Source organism: Diospyros lotus, chromosome 15 (genome assembly GCF_014633365.1).
Source record: "Diospyros lotus cultivar Yz01 chromosome 15, ASM1463336v1, whole genome shotgun sequence".
NCBI lineage: Eukaryota > Viridiplantae > Streptophyta > Magnoliopsida > Ericales > Ebenaceae > Diospyros > Diospyros lotus.
The window spans coordinates 20,840,753-20,856,131 of record NC_068352.1 but is presented as its reverse complement, the minus strand read 5'-3'; the positions used below and the strand labels follow the sequence as shown (position 1 = coordinate 20,856,131).

At 36.2% G+C, this 15,379-nt stretch overlaps 2 protein-coding genes across 2 annotated transcripts; one reads left to right on the top strand and one right to left on the bottom strand.

Annotated features, from left to right (window-relative positions):
• Window positions 1-2,301: 2,301 nt before the first annotated feature.
• LOC127791629 (probable O-methyltransferase 3) lies at window positions 2,302-3,812 on the top strand. The gene is made up of 2 exons (XM_052321612.1): window positions 2,302-2,799; window positions 3,549-3,812. Exons 1-2 carry the CDS (start codon window positions 2,302-2,304, stop codon window positions 3,810-3,812), a joined length of 762 nt encoding a protein of 253 aa, XP_052177572.1.
• Window positions 3,813-11,254: 7,442 nt separating this feature from the next.
• LOC127792671 (trans-resveratrol di-O-methyltransferase-like) lies at window positions 11,255-12,818 on the bottom strand. The gene is made up of 2 exons (XM_052323284.1): window positions 11,983-12,818; window positions 11,255-11,793 (listed from the first exon to the last, which is right to left on the bottom strand). The coding sequence occupies exons 1-2, from the start codon at window positions 12,763-12,765 to the stop codon at window positions 11,491-11,493; spliced, it is 1,086 nt and encodes a 361-aa protein (XP_052179244.1). The 5' UTR covers window positions 12,766-12,818; the 3' UTR covers window positions 11,255-11,490.
• Window positions 12,819-15,379: the final 2,561 nt, after the last annotated feature.

Below are 15,379 nucleotides of genomic sequence, written 5' to 3'. Positions count from 1 at the left end.
GGCTGAAAGGATGAACGGGACCCTAATAGAGAGAGTCAAATGTTTGGTTTCAGAAGCAAAATTGTCAAAATCTTTTTGGGGGGAGGCTTTGCTCATAGCAGTACATATTATCAACCTATCTCCAGCAGTTGTTCTGAATGGTGATGTCCTGAACAAAGTTTGGTATGGAAGAGAAGTCTCTTATGATCATCTACGAGTTTTCGGATGTAAGGCGTTTTTTCACATTTTGAAGGATGAGAGGTCAAAGCTTGATGCTAAGACACGACAGTGCATCTTTATCTGTAATACCCCGGGAGCCCAGAGGAGAATAGTATATATCGAGGATAAGTAAGAAAGGAAACAACACTAGCTGGATACCTTTTGGACTGAATGCAGGCAAAGAACTCTAGGGTTAAGCGTGCTTGACTTGGGGAAATCCAAAGATAGGTGACCCCCCTGTGAAGTTCGCGTAGGCCTATCAGGGTAAGTTGTCCCAGACCTTCCTATCACTCGATGCGGGATGTTACAGGTGGTATCAAAGCCGACCCTTAGTGAAGGTAGTCTGATGAGGACGGGGAGTGGCACTGGGGCTTGAGGGCCTGTATAAGGAGCGGCTTCTGGCAGGTTTCTAGGATGGCAACCCCCAAGAGGAGAAGATCTGGGACCAGTTGTAAGGTTGCATGACGAGGACGTCATGTGTTCAAGGGGGGAGAATGTAATACCCCAGGAGCCCAGAGGAGAATAGTATATATCAAGGATAGGTAAGGAAGAAAACAACACCAGCTAGATACCTTTTGGGCTGAATGTAGGAAAAGAACTCCAGGGTTAAGCGTGCTTGACTTGGGGAAATCCAAATATGGTTGTCCCCCCTGGAAAGTTCGAGTAGGCTCATTAGGGTATGTTATTCTGATCCTTCTTATTGCTCGATCAGGATGTTACATTATCGGTTATGGTCTTGATGCTTTTGGCTACAGATTGTTTGACCTGATTAAGAAGAAACTCGTTTGAAGTCGCGATGTAGTATTCATGGAAGATCAAACCATTAATGATATTGAAAAAGCTGAGAAGAAAGTGTCTAGTGGCAGTGAAGGCTTGGTTGATCTAAATCCAATTCCTATGGTGAACTTGCCCAATCCAATTGACAATGGTACTCAAGGTGATAATCAGACTGATGGCTATTAGGGGATAGATGGTGATCCTACAAATGATGCAGGAAATGATGATGAGGTTATTGAGCAAGGGAACAGCCCCCTCCACCACAACTCAAAAGATCAGAGAGAGAGCGACGACCTTCTTCCAGGTACTCTAGTTCAAAGTATATCCTTCTTACTGATAAGGGGGAGCTAGAGAGCTTTGATAAAGTTCAAACTCATAAGAATAGAACCCAGTGGATGAGAGCCATGCAGGACGAGATGGAGTCATTGCAGAAAAATAATACTTATGAGCTTGTGGAACTTCCGAAAGGCAGGAAAGCCTTAAAGAACAAATGGGTGTTCAAGCTTAAGAGAGATTGTAACAAGCTAGTGAAGTTTAAAGCTCGCTTAGTTATGAAAGGTCTTGGACAAAAGTGAGGGATTGATTTTAATGAGATTTTCTCTCTGGTTGTCAAAATAAGCTCTATTAGAGCAATACTGGGTTTAACAGTTAGCTTGGATCTAAAGCTTGAGCAACTTGACATGATGACAAAGGTTATAGCTCGGGAGAAGCTGCAACTAAGTGCTAGGTTGGTCGGCATGGACTTCGCTTAATTGTTTCTTGTATTATTCTCCTTGCTCTTAGGCTGGAGAGGGAGAATTGTTGGGTTCCAGCCTAATTTGTTAGGCTACCTAACATTGTGTCTAATGTTAGGCTAATGTGAACCTACCTAGTTGTGCCTAATTAATTTTGTGCCTAACATTTACTTTTGAGAGGTAAGCCTCAAGTATAAATACCCCCACTCTCATAAGGTTTTAGGCATCCCAAATTTGAGCATTCAAATCTTAAGCATTCAAGTTCAAGTTAGAGAAGAGAGGTAAGGAAGCCAAAGCCTTCAAAGTGATGGTGTTTTGTGATTACCACTATATTTTTGTATCACTTGAAAGAGAGTAGAGTGTGTGAGGATATATTGTAATTATCCATATTATAGTGGAATATTACTCAGATCTTGCCCCGTGGTTTTTCCCTCAATATTGGAGGGTTTTCCACATTAAATTTATGTCTCTTGTATTTTATGCTTGTGTTCTATTCCATGGTGGGAAAAGGTGATTCTGAGAAGCTTCCGTGTTCGTTCAAATCTCTGTCCTATTTTTCCCAACAAGTTGTTGCGCTTCCATTCATCGCCTCATGCGAGTTCTTGTGCATTCTGGCTTCTTTGTTGAGCTAGAAGAAGGCTATGTGCTCATACTCGCTTCAAGGCTCCTCCTAAAATATGAGTCATTGAGTGTGAGAGCATACGCCTTGATGACTTTTCATCTTGCTATGGTGAAACCTTGGAGCTTCATGAGCAATTGGTTTCAGAATGATGATAATGTGCCCTTTTATACAATTGAACTGAAGAATTTCTGGGAGTATAACGCTAAAGAAACAAGCTTTAGCGATTTGTTTAATGCAGCCATGGCTAATGATTCCAAGTTCATCGTATACTTGATGATGAAAGAGTGCAAGGCAGCATTTGAAGGGTTGAGCTCATTAGTGGATGTTGGCGACGGCACGGGGATCGTAGCCTGGGCCATTGTTGAATCATTCCCTAACATGAAGTGCACTATGCTTGATCTCCCACGCTTGGTTGCTAACTGCCAGGGGAGTGAAAAGCTAGACTTCGTTGGAGGGAGCATGTTTGAGGTAATTCCCCTCTCAACTACAATATTACATAAGGTCCATTATATCTTTTTCTTTTGGTTCCTTTTCTCTAGGATATTCTTACAAAATTTTTTTGTATGAAACATAATGTTAGGCTCCTTCATTTCCAAGTCATTCGCACTTGGGATATTGCTTATAAATAGGAAACTCCACCCTTGTGTCTTAAGGTGAGACATTGGTACCTATGAGTGTCAAGGTGTCAGGTCTCCATCTGTATATTGGCCAGTTTTTAATTTAGTCATACAAATTAAACTACTCACTTAGGTGGTGTTTATTAAAATAAGTAAAATAAAACTTTGTCGATATAATTTATCTATAAAGTTCAAGATAAGTTATTCGAAGGGGGGGGGGGGAAGGAATAAATTTATCTTGAAAGTTCAAAATAAGAAATCATGTAATTTATTTTCAAAAAATTTAACAAACACAATATAAAACACTTTTGTCTAAGATACTTTCTACATCCCATATTTTTTAATCCATATCTTGATTAACAGGCGCTATCTTAGTAGATTATCCCCTAATCATGGGATCGTAGATGTAGGTATTGAGGTCAAACCATGTTAAACTTATGTGTTTCTATATATATTTCAGTATATATTTTACATGATATAATCCTAAGTGGTATAGGACATTATGCCTCCAACATGTAAAACATGATGGTAATATTAGCTATGACTAGATATTGGGCACATGAAATTCTGCATGATTGGGATGATGAAACTTGTATAAAGATATTGAAGAAATGTAAAGAAGCAATTGCAAGCAAGGAAAATGGTGGCAAGGTGATCGTCATTGATGTCGTGTTGGACAACCAGAAAGAAGATGATGGGTTTTTTTTAGCACAACTCTTTCTTGACACAACGATGTTCGTTGTCTTAGCATGTAAAGAAAGAGCCAGGAAAGAATGGGCACAACTCTTCTATGAAGCTAGTTTCAGTCACCACAAAATCACTCGAGCTTTGGGAATTAAGTCTCTCATTGAGGCTTATCCTTGACTATGGCATTGGAGTTTCTGGACAACTTTCCCTTTTCTCTTCTTAAAATCATTTGAATAATGAACTATTACTCTATACTTTTATGGAATAATGACTTGTATACCTGGCTAGGTACATAGGTGTCTGCTATAGATTGTATCTTTTTTATGCATCAATATATTTGAGCTTTGCCTATAATAATGTACCATTTCTACTTGATTGTTGATAGCTAGATGCAAAATAATCAAATAAATACTAAGATAAATAACTTCTAGACAATCTAATGCTAAATCAGTCTAATATTTTATATTCTAATTTGTCTCAACTTGAATATCTTCATCTTATCATGCTTATACTCTAAGGCTGTAAATACCCAACAACTAGGGGCAGATTTAAGGGTAGCCTCAACCCTCCCCCATATCTGCCTTGCAAATCTGGCCCATTTGGGGGAAGGGGGGTTGAAATGACCTAAGAATTTAAAGAATAGTTCTACCCTAGATCTGCTCTTGGATCTGTCCCTTCCAACAACATAGGGAAAATTAGAAGGAACTCTAAAACAAAAAATCAATAAAGGCACCTACTAAAATAACAATTAGTGCAGTTAAGGAATATATTTTTATTTAAATAGGGAGATGGTTTCTCTGAGGATGAAATTAATAATTTTAATGTTTTGGTCTGTTGTTGAAACCAATATACATATTCAGTTTTGGTTGTCACGGTTCGCAATGTACTAATCCTTTTAGGCATAATGCTATTTGACTCGCCAAAGTGCCACCCAAGAGATATCGTGATATTTTCAATAAAGAAAGGGTAGCAAAATTTCAAAATTTAAATTCCTTTCTCTTTCTCACGCCCCTCTCTCTCTCTTTGCCCGACCTTCTTTCCTCTCATTCTAGCCTTCTCTCTCTCTCACTCTCCCATGCTCCCCTTCAAGGAGGCTTGTACATCCCTTTCTCTCGTTAAGGCCATCTCTCTCTCTTTCTCTCCTGCGCGTCTGACCGAGCTTCCAACCTCCCTTAGGCTTGTTTCGGCCATCTCTTTCTCTCCAACCCCATGCGATAGCATCTCCGACATCCTTTGGCTCAATTTGAGTTCGATCTACAAGGAGGTAAGTCTTTAGTTTTATTAGCAATGATTTTCAGCAAAGGTATATGTGTGTGTTGAGTTTGGCCGATGGTTTAAGCTTAGATCTATGGAGATTCGGCCGTTGGATCTTGTTGGTTTTTGTGTGTGATGGTCAATGGGGATAAGGGTGTTGGGTGGTTGTCTCGGATCACTGGAAACCGCCATCCATGGTGGTCGATGGCGACTGGCAGAACGTTTAAGTGGGTTTTAGGTTTGGCCGAAACTTTAAGCTTAGATCTACGGAGTTTCGGTCGTTGGATCTTGCTGGTTTTGGGTATGTTGGTTGATGGGCCCTTGGGTATCGGGTGGTTACCTCTGATCACCGAAAACCATCGACTATATATGGTGGCCGGTGGTGTCTGGCAATGCATTTTTAAGTTTGGCCGAAAATTAAAAATCAGATCTACTAAAATCTAACACTTAAATTTGTCCTCTTTTTTTATATATTAACTCTCTTGACTTAGTATTTCTGATGGTAGGCTCTGATCGTGGGAAGTTTCAGCCGGCAGTGGTCGCTGGCGACGTTGGTGGCGATGGTTACATATATACATATATTTATATATTTACATATTCTCTTATAAAATAAAAATAAATGTGATGAGAGAATATGAATTTAGAGAGAGATAAGGTAAAATATTTATCTTATCCCATTTCTTTTTATTTTGTAAAATGTGATGAGTACTTTTTGTAATTTGGGAAAACTCAAGAATAGTTATTGTAATTTATTCTTTAATTAGTAATTGATTAAAAAAATATAAAATGTTTAAATTGTTTAAAGGTTTAATTAAGTGTATGAGAATACCATTTATACACATGATATATAGACATTAAATTCTATGTAAGGAGTAAAATATCATAAGGGACCTAATTAATTTTCTCTTTTTTTTCTTAACTTAGGGCTTATAGCCAAGGAGTAGGTAAACATTTTTCGTCGATGACTCCAACAATCATTTTTTCTCCAACGTCTTGCTCAATTGGCTCTCCCCTCTTCCACTTCAACCCCCATTGTTTAGCCCTCTATTTCCAATCATCCTTCCTCATTGATCGAACCTGTGATAGATTTATAAATGGGTGACCAGTACTCTAAAATTACTGTAATAATATTATCATAGTGATATTTTATTATTTCTACTTGTGATTTTTTCTAATTTGGATTTTTTTCCATAAATCTTTTGTGTTCTTTTGTATGTTCAATAGTTTCATCGTGCTTTTTTTTCGATCCTAAATTCTTATAGGTCTTTCTTGTGCATCTTCACTTATTATCTTTTCTCTCTCTCTCTCTCTCTCTCTCTCTCTTCCAGCTCACAACCTTATCACATCTCTATTTCTCGATTCCTTTCCAAGGTCTTAGTTGATGGTTGGATGATCTTGCAGAAGATGACTAATTGACTATAGCGATGGATGATCTTGCAGAAGATGACTAATTTGGATTTTTCCTTTATTGTTGTTTGTTTGATTTAATTTTAGGCTCTAGTGTGGGTTTGATTTCGATGTCTTTGGAGCCTTCTGTGTTGATTGTTGACTTATTGTTTATTGTGTTTAGTTGACAGTCTTGTTCTTCAGGCGTTGTTTTGTTTTTGATTTTTCGTGGAGGTTAATGTTTCCCCAAGTACCCTGGTTTGAAGTTTCACTCGCTTGAGCTTTATCTCCGTCCATTCATCATATTCTAATGTTTTCAATAAGAATTTTCAAACTGAATGGCATAGCATTTCATCCATAACAGTGAAATAAGATTTCAACGAGTCTACAACACGTACGTACGTACGTGTACGTTGGCAAATAAGATTTTGGATGTGATATCCTGGCGGTCATCACCCGTTCAAGTGTTCTGTTATTTTTAATTACTATTACGTTTACATACATTGAATGATACCTACATTTACTAATATATTAAGAATTCTAAGGTAAACAGTTGTGTTTGAACTCCCTACAATCTCAGTCACTAATTTTGGTCTAAGCACGTGCCAATTCTTTCTATTATTGTGTAAATTGTTTGACCATTTCGATAATTATTCATAATTTTAGCAGCACAGAATAAAGATGAATATTATCTTTAGTCAACAGGAGATACTAAATATTAAGAAGTAATTAATAGCCAATAAATATAAATATGCCTCGTTTTGTGTCACTAGATAGAAACAGTACTACTATTGCATGTTTTATTAGGATAATAATAATGTTAACTATTACTATAAAAATGACTAATTACCAGAATAATCAATAAATGATTTTCAAAATAATCAAATAAATACCTCTGAAACATGGATTTTCTAAATTATCAAGAAGCAAAAAAAATCAACAAAGGCACCTACTAAAATAACAATGGGTGCATTTAATGAATTAGATTTTTATTTAAATAGGGAGATGATTTCTCCAATGATGAAATTAATAATTTTAATGTTTTGGCTCGTTGCTATTGAAACCAATATACATATTCAGTTTTGGTTGTCAGCAATGTACTAATCCTTTTAGTGTCCATAATGTCATCGGAGTTTGTTTTCTCTGCATCTGACCGTTGGATCTAGAAAGGCAAGATTGTCAGCAAAAACACTATAAAAGTGGTTTTCCTTTCGGCTTGATTTGGAATTGGAGCAACAAATGTTTGAATTAGTAGATGAATCAAGTAGAGATGAGCTTAACAACTAAAGGACGTGATGCTACAATTGCAAAGCCAATATTGTGCATTTCTTTTTGTACTCAATAATCGAAGAAGTGTTGGATGAGTTTGCTATAATTTATAATTTATAAATTTCATATTAATCTTGGGGATAAGCTTGCTAGTTATTTTTAAATGTGTATTAATATTCGTTGTCGTAAGTTTCTTATATTGGAACAGTTGTGTAAAAAAGTCCTAGAAGAACAAATCTTATATTGGACCAGCTGTCGTAATTTCTGCCAAATCTTATTTTTAAATCTGAGAGTGATTGATTGAAGATCTAAACACCCTATAATAAAAAATAGAAAAAAAAAAAAAAAGGAACTTTTCCAAGAATAATATGAGAGAGTGGACAAATTATTTTACTCACATATGAAGATTTAATTTTCATAGTTTATTTTACGGGCATGTAATTTTTAAATGAAGATTAACCTCTTAATTAATTCCAAATACGATACGAATAAACTTCTTTTTGTAATTCAAGAGGTTGATCATTGCTCCCTAATCGCTAATCAAAAAATAAACACATGAGAAAGGATAGTGCTATGCTATATCAAACGATACTAAGGGACACATAATTGCTACATCAAAAGACCTTGCAAGGCAAAACATACATAAAAAAAACATCCCATTCAAGGTTAGTAGCCATTGCAACTCATCTAGGCACCCAATCTTAGAAGGGCCGAGCATGTGGTCCTAAATAATATCCGAACATATCAATAAAGTTGTCTCTAGCCACACCTAAGAACCATCGATAATGGTTTTTAAGACATGAATAGTGATAGATACTCTCAATTGGTGAGGCAATTATGGAGATAATCTACTACAAGTACTGTGAGAGGATGCCACTAGTCATGTCACAAGAAGACTTTCTTGCCATCTCCTGTCCTCCATCCAAATTTATACCTCACCGCACTACGGATTGATAGTAATTTCCTCCAATGCCATGGACATGAGGAAAGCATTGGAAACAATCAAAACACCTATCTTTTACATGATAAGTATGGATCCCCATTTAACCCAAAGAGACTGACTGTATTCGCGCGATAAATAATGGAATGATCATTTTATTTTATTATTTTGTTCATTCCATTGTTGTTTTAATGAAATAAAAAAAATGTAGATGACCAAAATGCCCTTACAATATGTATAATGTTATTTAATTCAAAATATTCACATAATTATTGAAGAAAATAGGGGTGTGCAATTGATTATAACCAAACTGAACCAACAAAAAATCACTAATTGAACCGAACCGAACTGTATGTAATAATTGAACTGACCAACTAACCCCAACTAATCAAACTAACCAAAATCGAACTAATTGAAACCTAAACTGTGGTAACTGAACTGAACCGAAAATTGAACTAATGCACAAAATATATAACCAAAGAGACTGAATATTAATTCAGCCTCACTGTTGCCGTCGGCCACTTAGTCGGCCGATGATTCCAATGATGAGAATCGATAGTTGAATTCCCCCAACAGTAGTGATTCATATATCCAAAAATAAGTTTAATCCAACGATTGATTTTTTGTAAATGTAAAAATTAATTTTATTGTCAAAAAACTCAAAAACACATTTTTGGAAAAATGTTGCCGGCCACAATTCATGGTGGATTCTAACGATCGGAATCGACCATCAAATTTGCTTTGGTTTAGTGACCCACATACCCAAAAATTAAAAGTATCTAATGGTTGGATTTTAGTATACTAGATTTTAATGTAAAATAAAAGTTGTCGAAAAACTTACCGAATGGGCCATTGGCATCGACAGGCGAGCATAGTGGTGTAAATTGAAGAAATAAAGAGATGATGGGTCAGTGTTGGCATCGACGTCAGAGGGAGACAAGGCTGAGCGAATCGGAGCTTCGACCTTTCGTCTTCGTCTCCAATGAATTGGCCCTTTGTCTTCGTCTTTGGCATGCAAATTGGAGACAAAGACGAAGTTTGCTCAACTAGTTAGCCCTTTGTCTTCATCTCTAGTTGGTAAGCCTGAAGGCGAGGGATGATGGTGGTAACTTGAGACGAAGGACTGGAGGTGGTGGAAGGGGTGGCTTGGTCAGATTGAGAAGAAGAAGATGGAAGGGCGAGCAGAACTCAGAAGGCTGTTTTCCTTTTATAATACACTGAAAATGATGTCGTTTTAAAATTTCAGTCGATTTAGTTAAACTGGCAACAAAAATCGAACCGATAAAAACTAGCTGAACTTTTTGCTAAAATTAATCAAACTGCTAACCAACAATTTAATAACCAAATTGAACCGGCAGGTTACAACGACTCGATTCGGTTCAGTTAATTCGGTCTAACGGAACTAATGCACAGCCCTAGAAGAAAGATTACAAAAACATTTAAAAATTCAAAAAATATTATGAATACCAATGGAATAAACATACGAAAATAAAACTCATGTAGTTATTAAATTCAAAAAGATTTCTATGCCCTTAAAAATATATTTTACATTCCTATTGCAAAAATATCGTGTAATTAATAATTATTGAATATAGTTTATTAAAAATAGTTTTCAAGGATGGGTTTGGGCGGTGGACAGATCTAGGCGACCGCAGAAGAATGTAAGTGACCGCGGGGTGTTTGGGCGATGGACAGTGAAGTCCATGAGGGTGGCGGAGGAAGGGGATCTGGGTTGATGGCGGCGGCGAATGAGGGAGGTGTTGAGCGACAGATGGTGGAGGAGGGGGAAGGGGAAGCAGATCCGGTGGAGGAGAAGGGGATTTGAGTGGTAGATGGCGGAGAAAGGCAGCGAAGATGCAAATCCGGCGAAAGAGAAAGGGATTTGGGTTGGTGGGGTCGGATGATGGTGAACGAAAGGGTTTAGGGAGGCAGACGACTAAGGAGGGAAGGGAGAAGCAGATCCGGCGAAGAAGAAGAGGATTTGGGCGGTCGACGAAGGTGGCAGATGGATCGGGCAAATCGCAGAAGGGAATAACTGGAAAAAAAAAAAGATTAGAGAAAGAGGAAGAAGAGGGAAGGGGTGGGTGGCAGACCGCGGCATGCATGTATCAACCTAACGGACACTTAGCATAGCATGCATGCACCTTATAAGCAAGGTCTCCAATCCTCAATTGATAGGAATTAAGATATAAGAAATCTTTCAAATGAATCAAGGTCTTTATGATTATTATTAACCCATTTTTCTAATAGAAAACGATGTATTCAGATTTTAATATATAACGTCAGCCACTGATGAATCAGTATCGAACATTCTTTCTAATAGAGATTTATTCGAAGATTTAGAAAATCAATGAATCAGTTCAGAGTTTTGTACTGAGAATAATTATTCTAAGAATCAATTAAGCTCAATCGCTATTATTAATGAAGCAAAAAGTAAATCACAAATTTGGAGCAATTTATATGCCTAATGGATGAAATATATTTCCTGCAAGAATTATAAATTAAGATTGGTGCATTTAGAACAAGCAACCAACGTCAATTTTCCTTGGTATGCGTTACGTGTATGATTTTTTCATCTAAGGTATAATTGTAGTCATTATTATTGTTTTTTAACTTCTTATTGGTTAAGCCAATTGTATATTCTCTTAAAACCTATATAAAGGACAAATTAGACAACAAAAAAAAAAAAAATGATCCTGCTCATTGTCAATCTCGTGTAGATGTACACGGTGTAGGATTTGGACGAAAACACATTTATAATTATGCAAATATACTGGTCATAATGTAGAGCTCCCCATTCCCAATCTTAATTAATTAGTACAAATCCATAACATGATCAAGAGTTACATATAAATAGAACTTAAAACATTTGCCTATTTAGTGAAACAACTATATATGTTGACTTCATCAAGGGCATGCCTCAATGATCATCTAACTTAGATGAATGAACTATAACAAGCTTATACACTTATTTAACGTGAATAGTAAATAGAAAGTGTTGATTTATTAAGGGTATGCCTCAATGAGGGACCTTAATCCTAAAATCCGATGGATCTTGTAGTCACTAAAACCAGCTTTGCAGAACAGCTCTGCCCATTCTTTCTTATTTCTCTCTTTTCCTGCAACATTAATCATCATTAGCATGTCATAGAAGAACTGTGTCTGGACTGATTCTTCTGCTCCTTTGGAGATCCCCGTCACCATGTCTATGATAATCACCTTTCCTCCATTTTCTTTGCTTGGAATTACCTGCTTGCATTTCTTCAACAATGTGATGCAGTCTTCGTCGCCCAAGAAGTGCAAGATCCACTGTTTGTCAATTTTAGGTTATATAAGTAAGAGTTCTCCTGTAAAAGTAAAGATATATATATATATATGTATATACATTGGCTAAAACGAAGATAATATGTATATATACATCGTCGAAAGTGAAGATAATAAAGAAATATAATATGTATAAATATATAGATATATAAAGATAATTATATCTTAAAATACCTTGAGTAGAATTGCATCCGCAGCTGGGAAGACATCATGTATGCTCCCTCCAACGAAGCTCAAGTTCTTACGCCCCTGCAAATTAGCAACTACATGTGGCTGATCAAACACTGTGCACTTCAAGTGCGGGAAGGCCTCGACAATGGCGGTGGCCATCGTTCCGGCCCCGCCGCCGACATCCACCACCGAACTTAGCCCCTCAAACACTTCCTTACACTCCTTAATCATCACACTCGCTACCAACCTCGAATCAGCCGACATTCCGTCGTTAAACCGGAAGTTCAGAGTCGGCTTATGGCCGGCGTAATCCCAAAACGACGTCCCATTGGCTGTGTTAAACGCCGTCGGATCGTCATTCTGGAGCCAAGCCGTCAGGTATTGCCACGAGTTTATTAAACTCGGGTCGAGCATGGCCAGCAAGAACGGCGAAAGAGTGAAGGGATTGTCGGTTAAGAGAAGCCGGCATGTGGGGGTGAGAGTGTACTCAGTTTCTAGGAGTTCATTTTCTCGGGCTATTTTCTCGAGAAAGAAGCCGGAAAGAGCCAGGCTGCGCATGAGGCGGCCGATGCACTGGCCTTTTGATGGGTTGATGGGAAGGGCAGCGACGAGGTCGGAAAGTTTCATGGGGTTGCCGTGGTTGTGGATGATGTCAGGGATTCCCAGTTCAACTGCGGTTTTCAAGTTGAAAGAGTTCATGAAACCGAACATTTGGTTCCAAATGTAGGCTTCGGCTCCGAGGAGATCGCCATTGTTAACACCACAGACTCCATTGTCGTAAGCCATTACTAATTATTGATATTTTAATTTGTTGGCTTTGTGATCGAAGCTGATCTCTACTTGTGGGTGAGATGTTGGAGTTGGCATGCATTTACGTGTATATATATATGATTTTGGGAGGAGAATCTTTCCGTTGCAGCCAAAAACTCACCAAAACGGTATATACTGTTATTTTACAGAGAAGTCATTGATTTCTTCATGGCATTCGCTCATCTTTTGGAAGACGTGTTTGGACCAAAATCATTTTTGATAAAATATTTATGAAAAATGTGGTATCACGTCATTATATAAATAAATAAATATATATATATTAGATTTTTCTAATAAATTTATTTTTTCCTCTCTTTGGATAACTTAATTTAAACTTTACAAATAAATTATCTTGATAGAACCTTATCTGATTCATTTTAACACCTACTTCAAATATTGGATCTCCTGTCTCAATTAAGAAGGGTCATGGAAGGAACAGGTTTAAAATCACGATAAGAAATTATGTGACTTTTTTTTTAAAATTTTTTTTTTAACAAACACAATAAAAAATACTTTTATTTGAAATGTTTTTTATATTCCACATTTTTTTGTCTATATTTTGATTAACAAACACTACCTTAAAAGCTCAAATATTAAACTTTGTTTTTTAGTTTATATGGAAATTTAAATTATTTAGGATTAAAGTTTTATTAGATTCTTTTATTTACATTTTTTTTTTTACAATTCGCAAAAAGAAAAAAAAGCCATAATCAACACTTCCCCTCGAGAAAAAAGATAAAGTAGAACTAATTATGATTCACAAAAACAAACAAAAACATGTTAGTTGATTAGTCCCAGGCTGCAAGTGTATGAGCTTACCAAATTGACCATAAATCCATTGTATTTTAATGTCATTATATATATATATATATATATAAATCATTATATTTCCCCACTGACTTACTAGCACCCACGTGAGAAATTATGTTGCTAGGTATCCAAAATTCATATCTTTCCTTTATTTAATAGAAAGCAAATTACAACTGGTCACAAATTTATTCCGGCACAATGATATCTTGATACTACCAAGAATAGGGAAAACAAATTTTAATACTAAATGATAGACTTAGATTTATTTTAATTTATTAAAAAACTCATGCTTAGTACGTATAATCTAGTATAATCGAATAATTTACATAACACCATATGTACATGTATGTATATACTATTCCTAAATAAGCATATGCCCATAGTAGTATTATAGTGAAGATAATGAATGATTTAGCCAACCAAACCAAAAGTCTATTTTTGAAGTTTTGCTTAAGTTTTGTTCATGGGAAAATAATTTTTTTTTTGTACCGTGTTACTTGTACTAATAGGATGATAGGGTTAATGACCGAATCAAACTTTATCCTATAATAAAGTTTGATCATTTAGCCGCCACAGACGAGAGATGCCCCAGCTTGCTCAAGAGACGTCAACTGTAGTGATAGTCGATGAGGTGATAAGGCAAAGGCGGCAAGGAAACGCAAGACAGCGATGAGGCGAGGCGGAGACGGCCAATGTAGTGGAGAGATGAGGCAGTCAGGGAGAAAGGTGGTGAATCTGTAAATTGAGTGGGAGTACTTTTATTATTTAATATTTTTAATTATCATATCAGTATTCAATTATTTATATAAGTAGTATTTTTCTTTTTCTTTCTTTTTACAAAACGCAATCAAGACTTCAGTCAAGTCTCCCTCTGTGTCTTATCAATCCCTGCGTAGTCACCAAGGCTTTTCAAACATTGTTCTATACATTTCTTTCTAAACGCGTGAACACGTGCCAAACATTCACTGCTGCAGTCACCATGGCTTTCCAAAACATTCTTCTATACATTTCTAGAAGAATATCTTCATAATTTTCAGGAAGTGAAAATCTGTTGCCCGCTTATTAGATATCTAATATACAAAGGTTATGAATTATCGTAATTCCAGTGAAGATCATAATTTAATTTATCTCGTTTTTGGAAAGAGTTTCAGCAAACAGGACACTATCTTGAATATGGAGATTAAGGAAGATAATATATATATATATATATATATATATAAAATTTCGACCGGCTGTTATTTATCTGATGGTTAAATTTGATATTCAATTAAATCTTCTTGATACTCGAGTATAATATGACATTACTTGAGTACAAGAAATCTCTTAATTTAATAATAAAACAATTACACAAACTTGCTCTCGCTCTCTATCTAACATATTATGCTTGACCAAGGCATAAATTTATTCAACTAAGATAAGAGTTACTCGATTAAGACTAACTACTTAGTCTATTAATGTTCAAATATAGAGATTTGATATTTTTCACCTAATTAATTATTAAATAAGAAATTTAATTTCTTGACTAAAAAGATGGAATATTTGATGACTATTTTCTTTTAATCAATTAACAACACATATCTAGAAACTTGCCAATTTAGCCTTAATTCTTACTCGATTACACAGACATGATTACTCGACTAGTATCACAATTAGTCAAAAATCATTTAGATCACTCGATTAAAGTTCTTCAGTGCAATACTCGAGTATAGCAAGCATATACTCAATTCAACCTTAGTGTAATACCCTGAGAGTCCAGAGAGATTAGTATATATCGAGGATA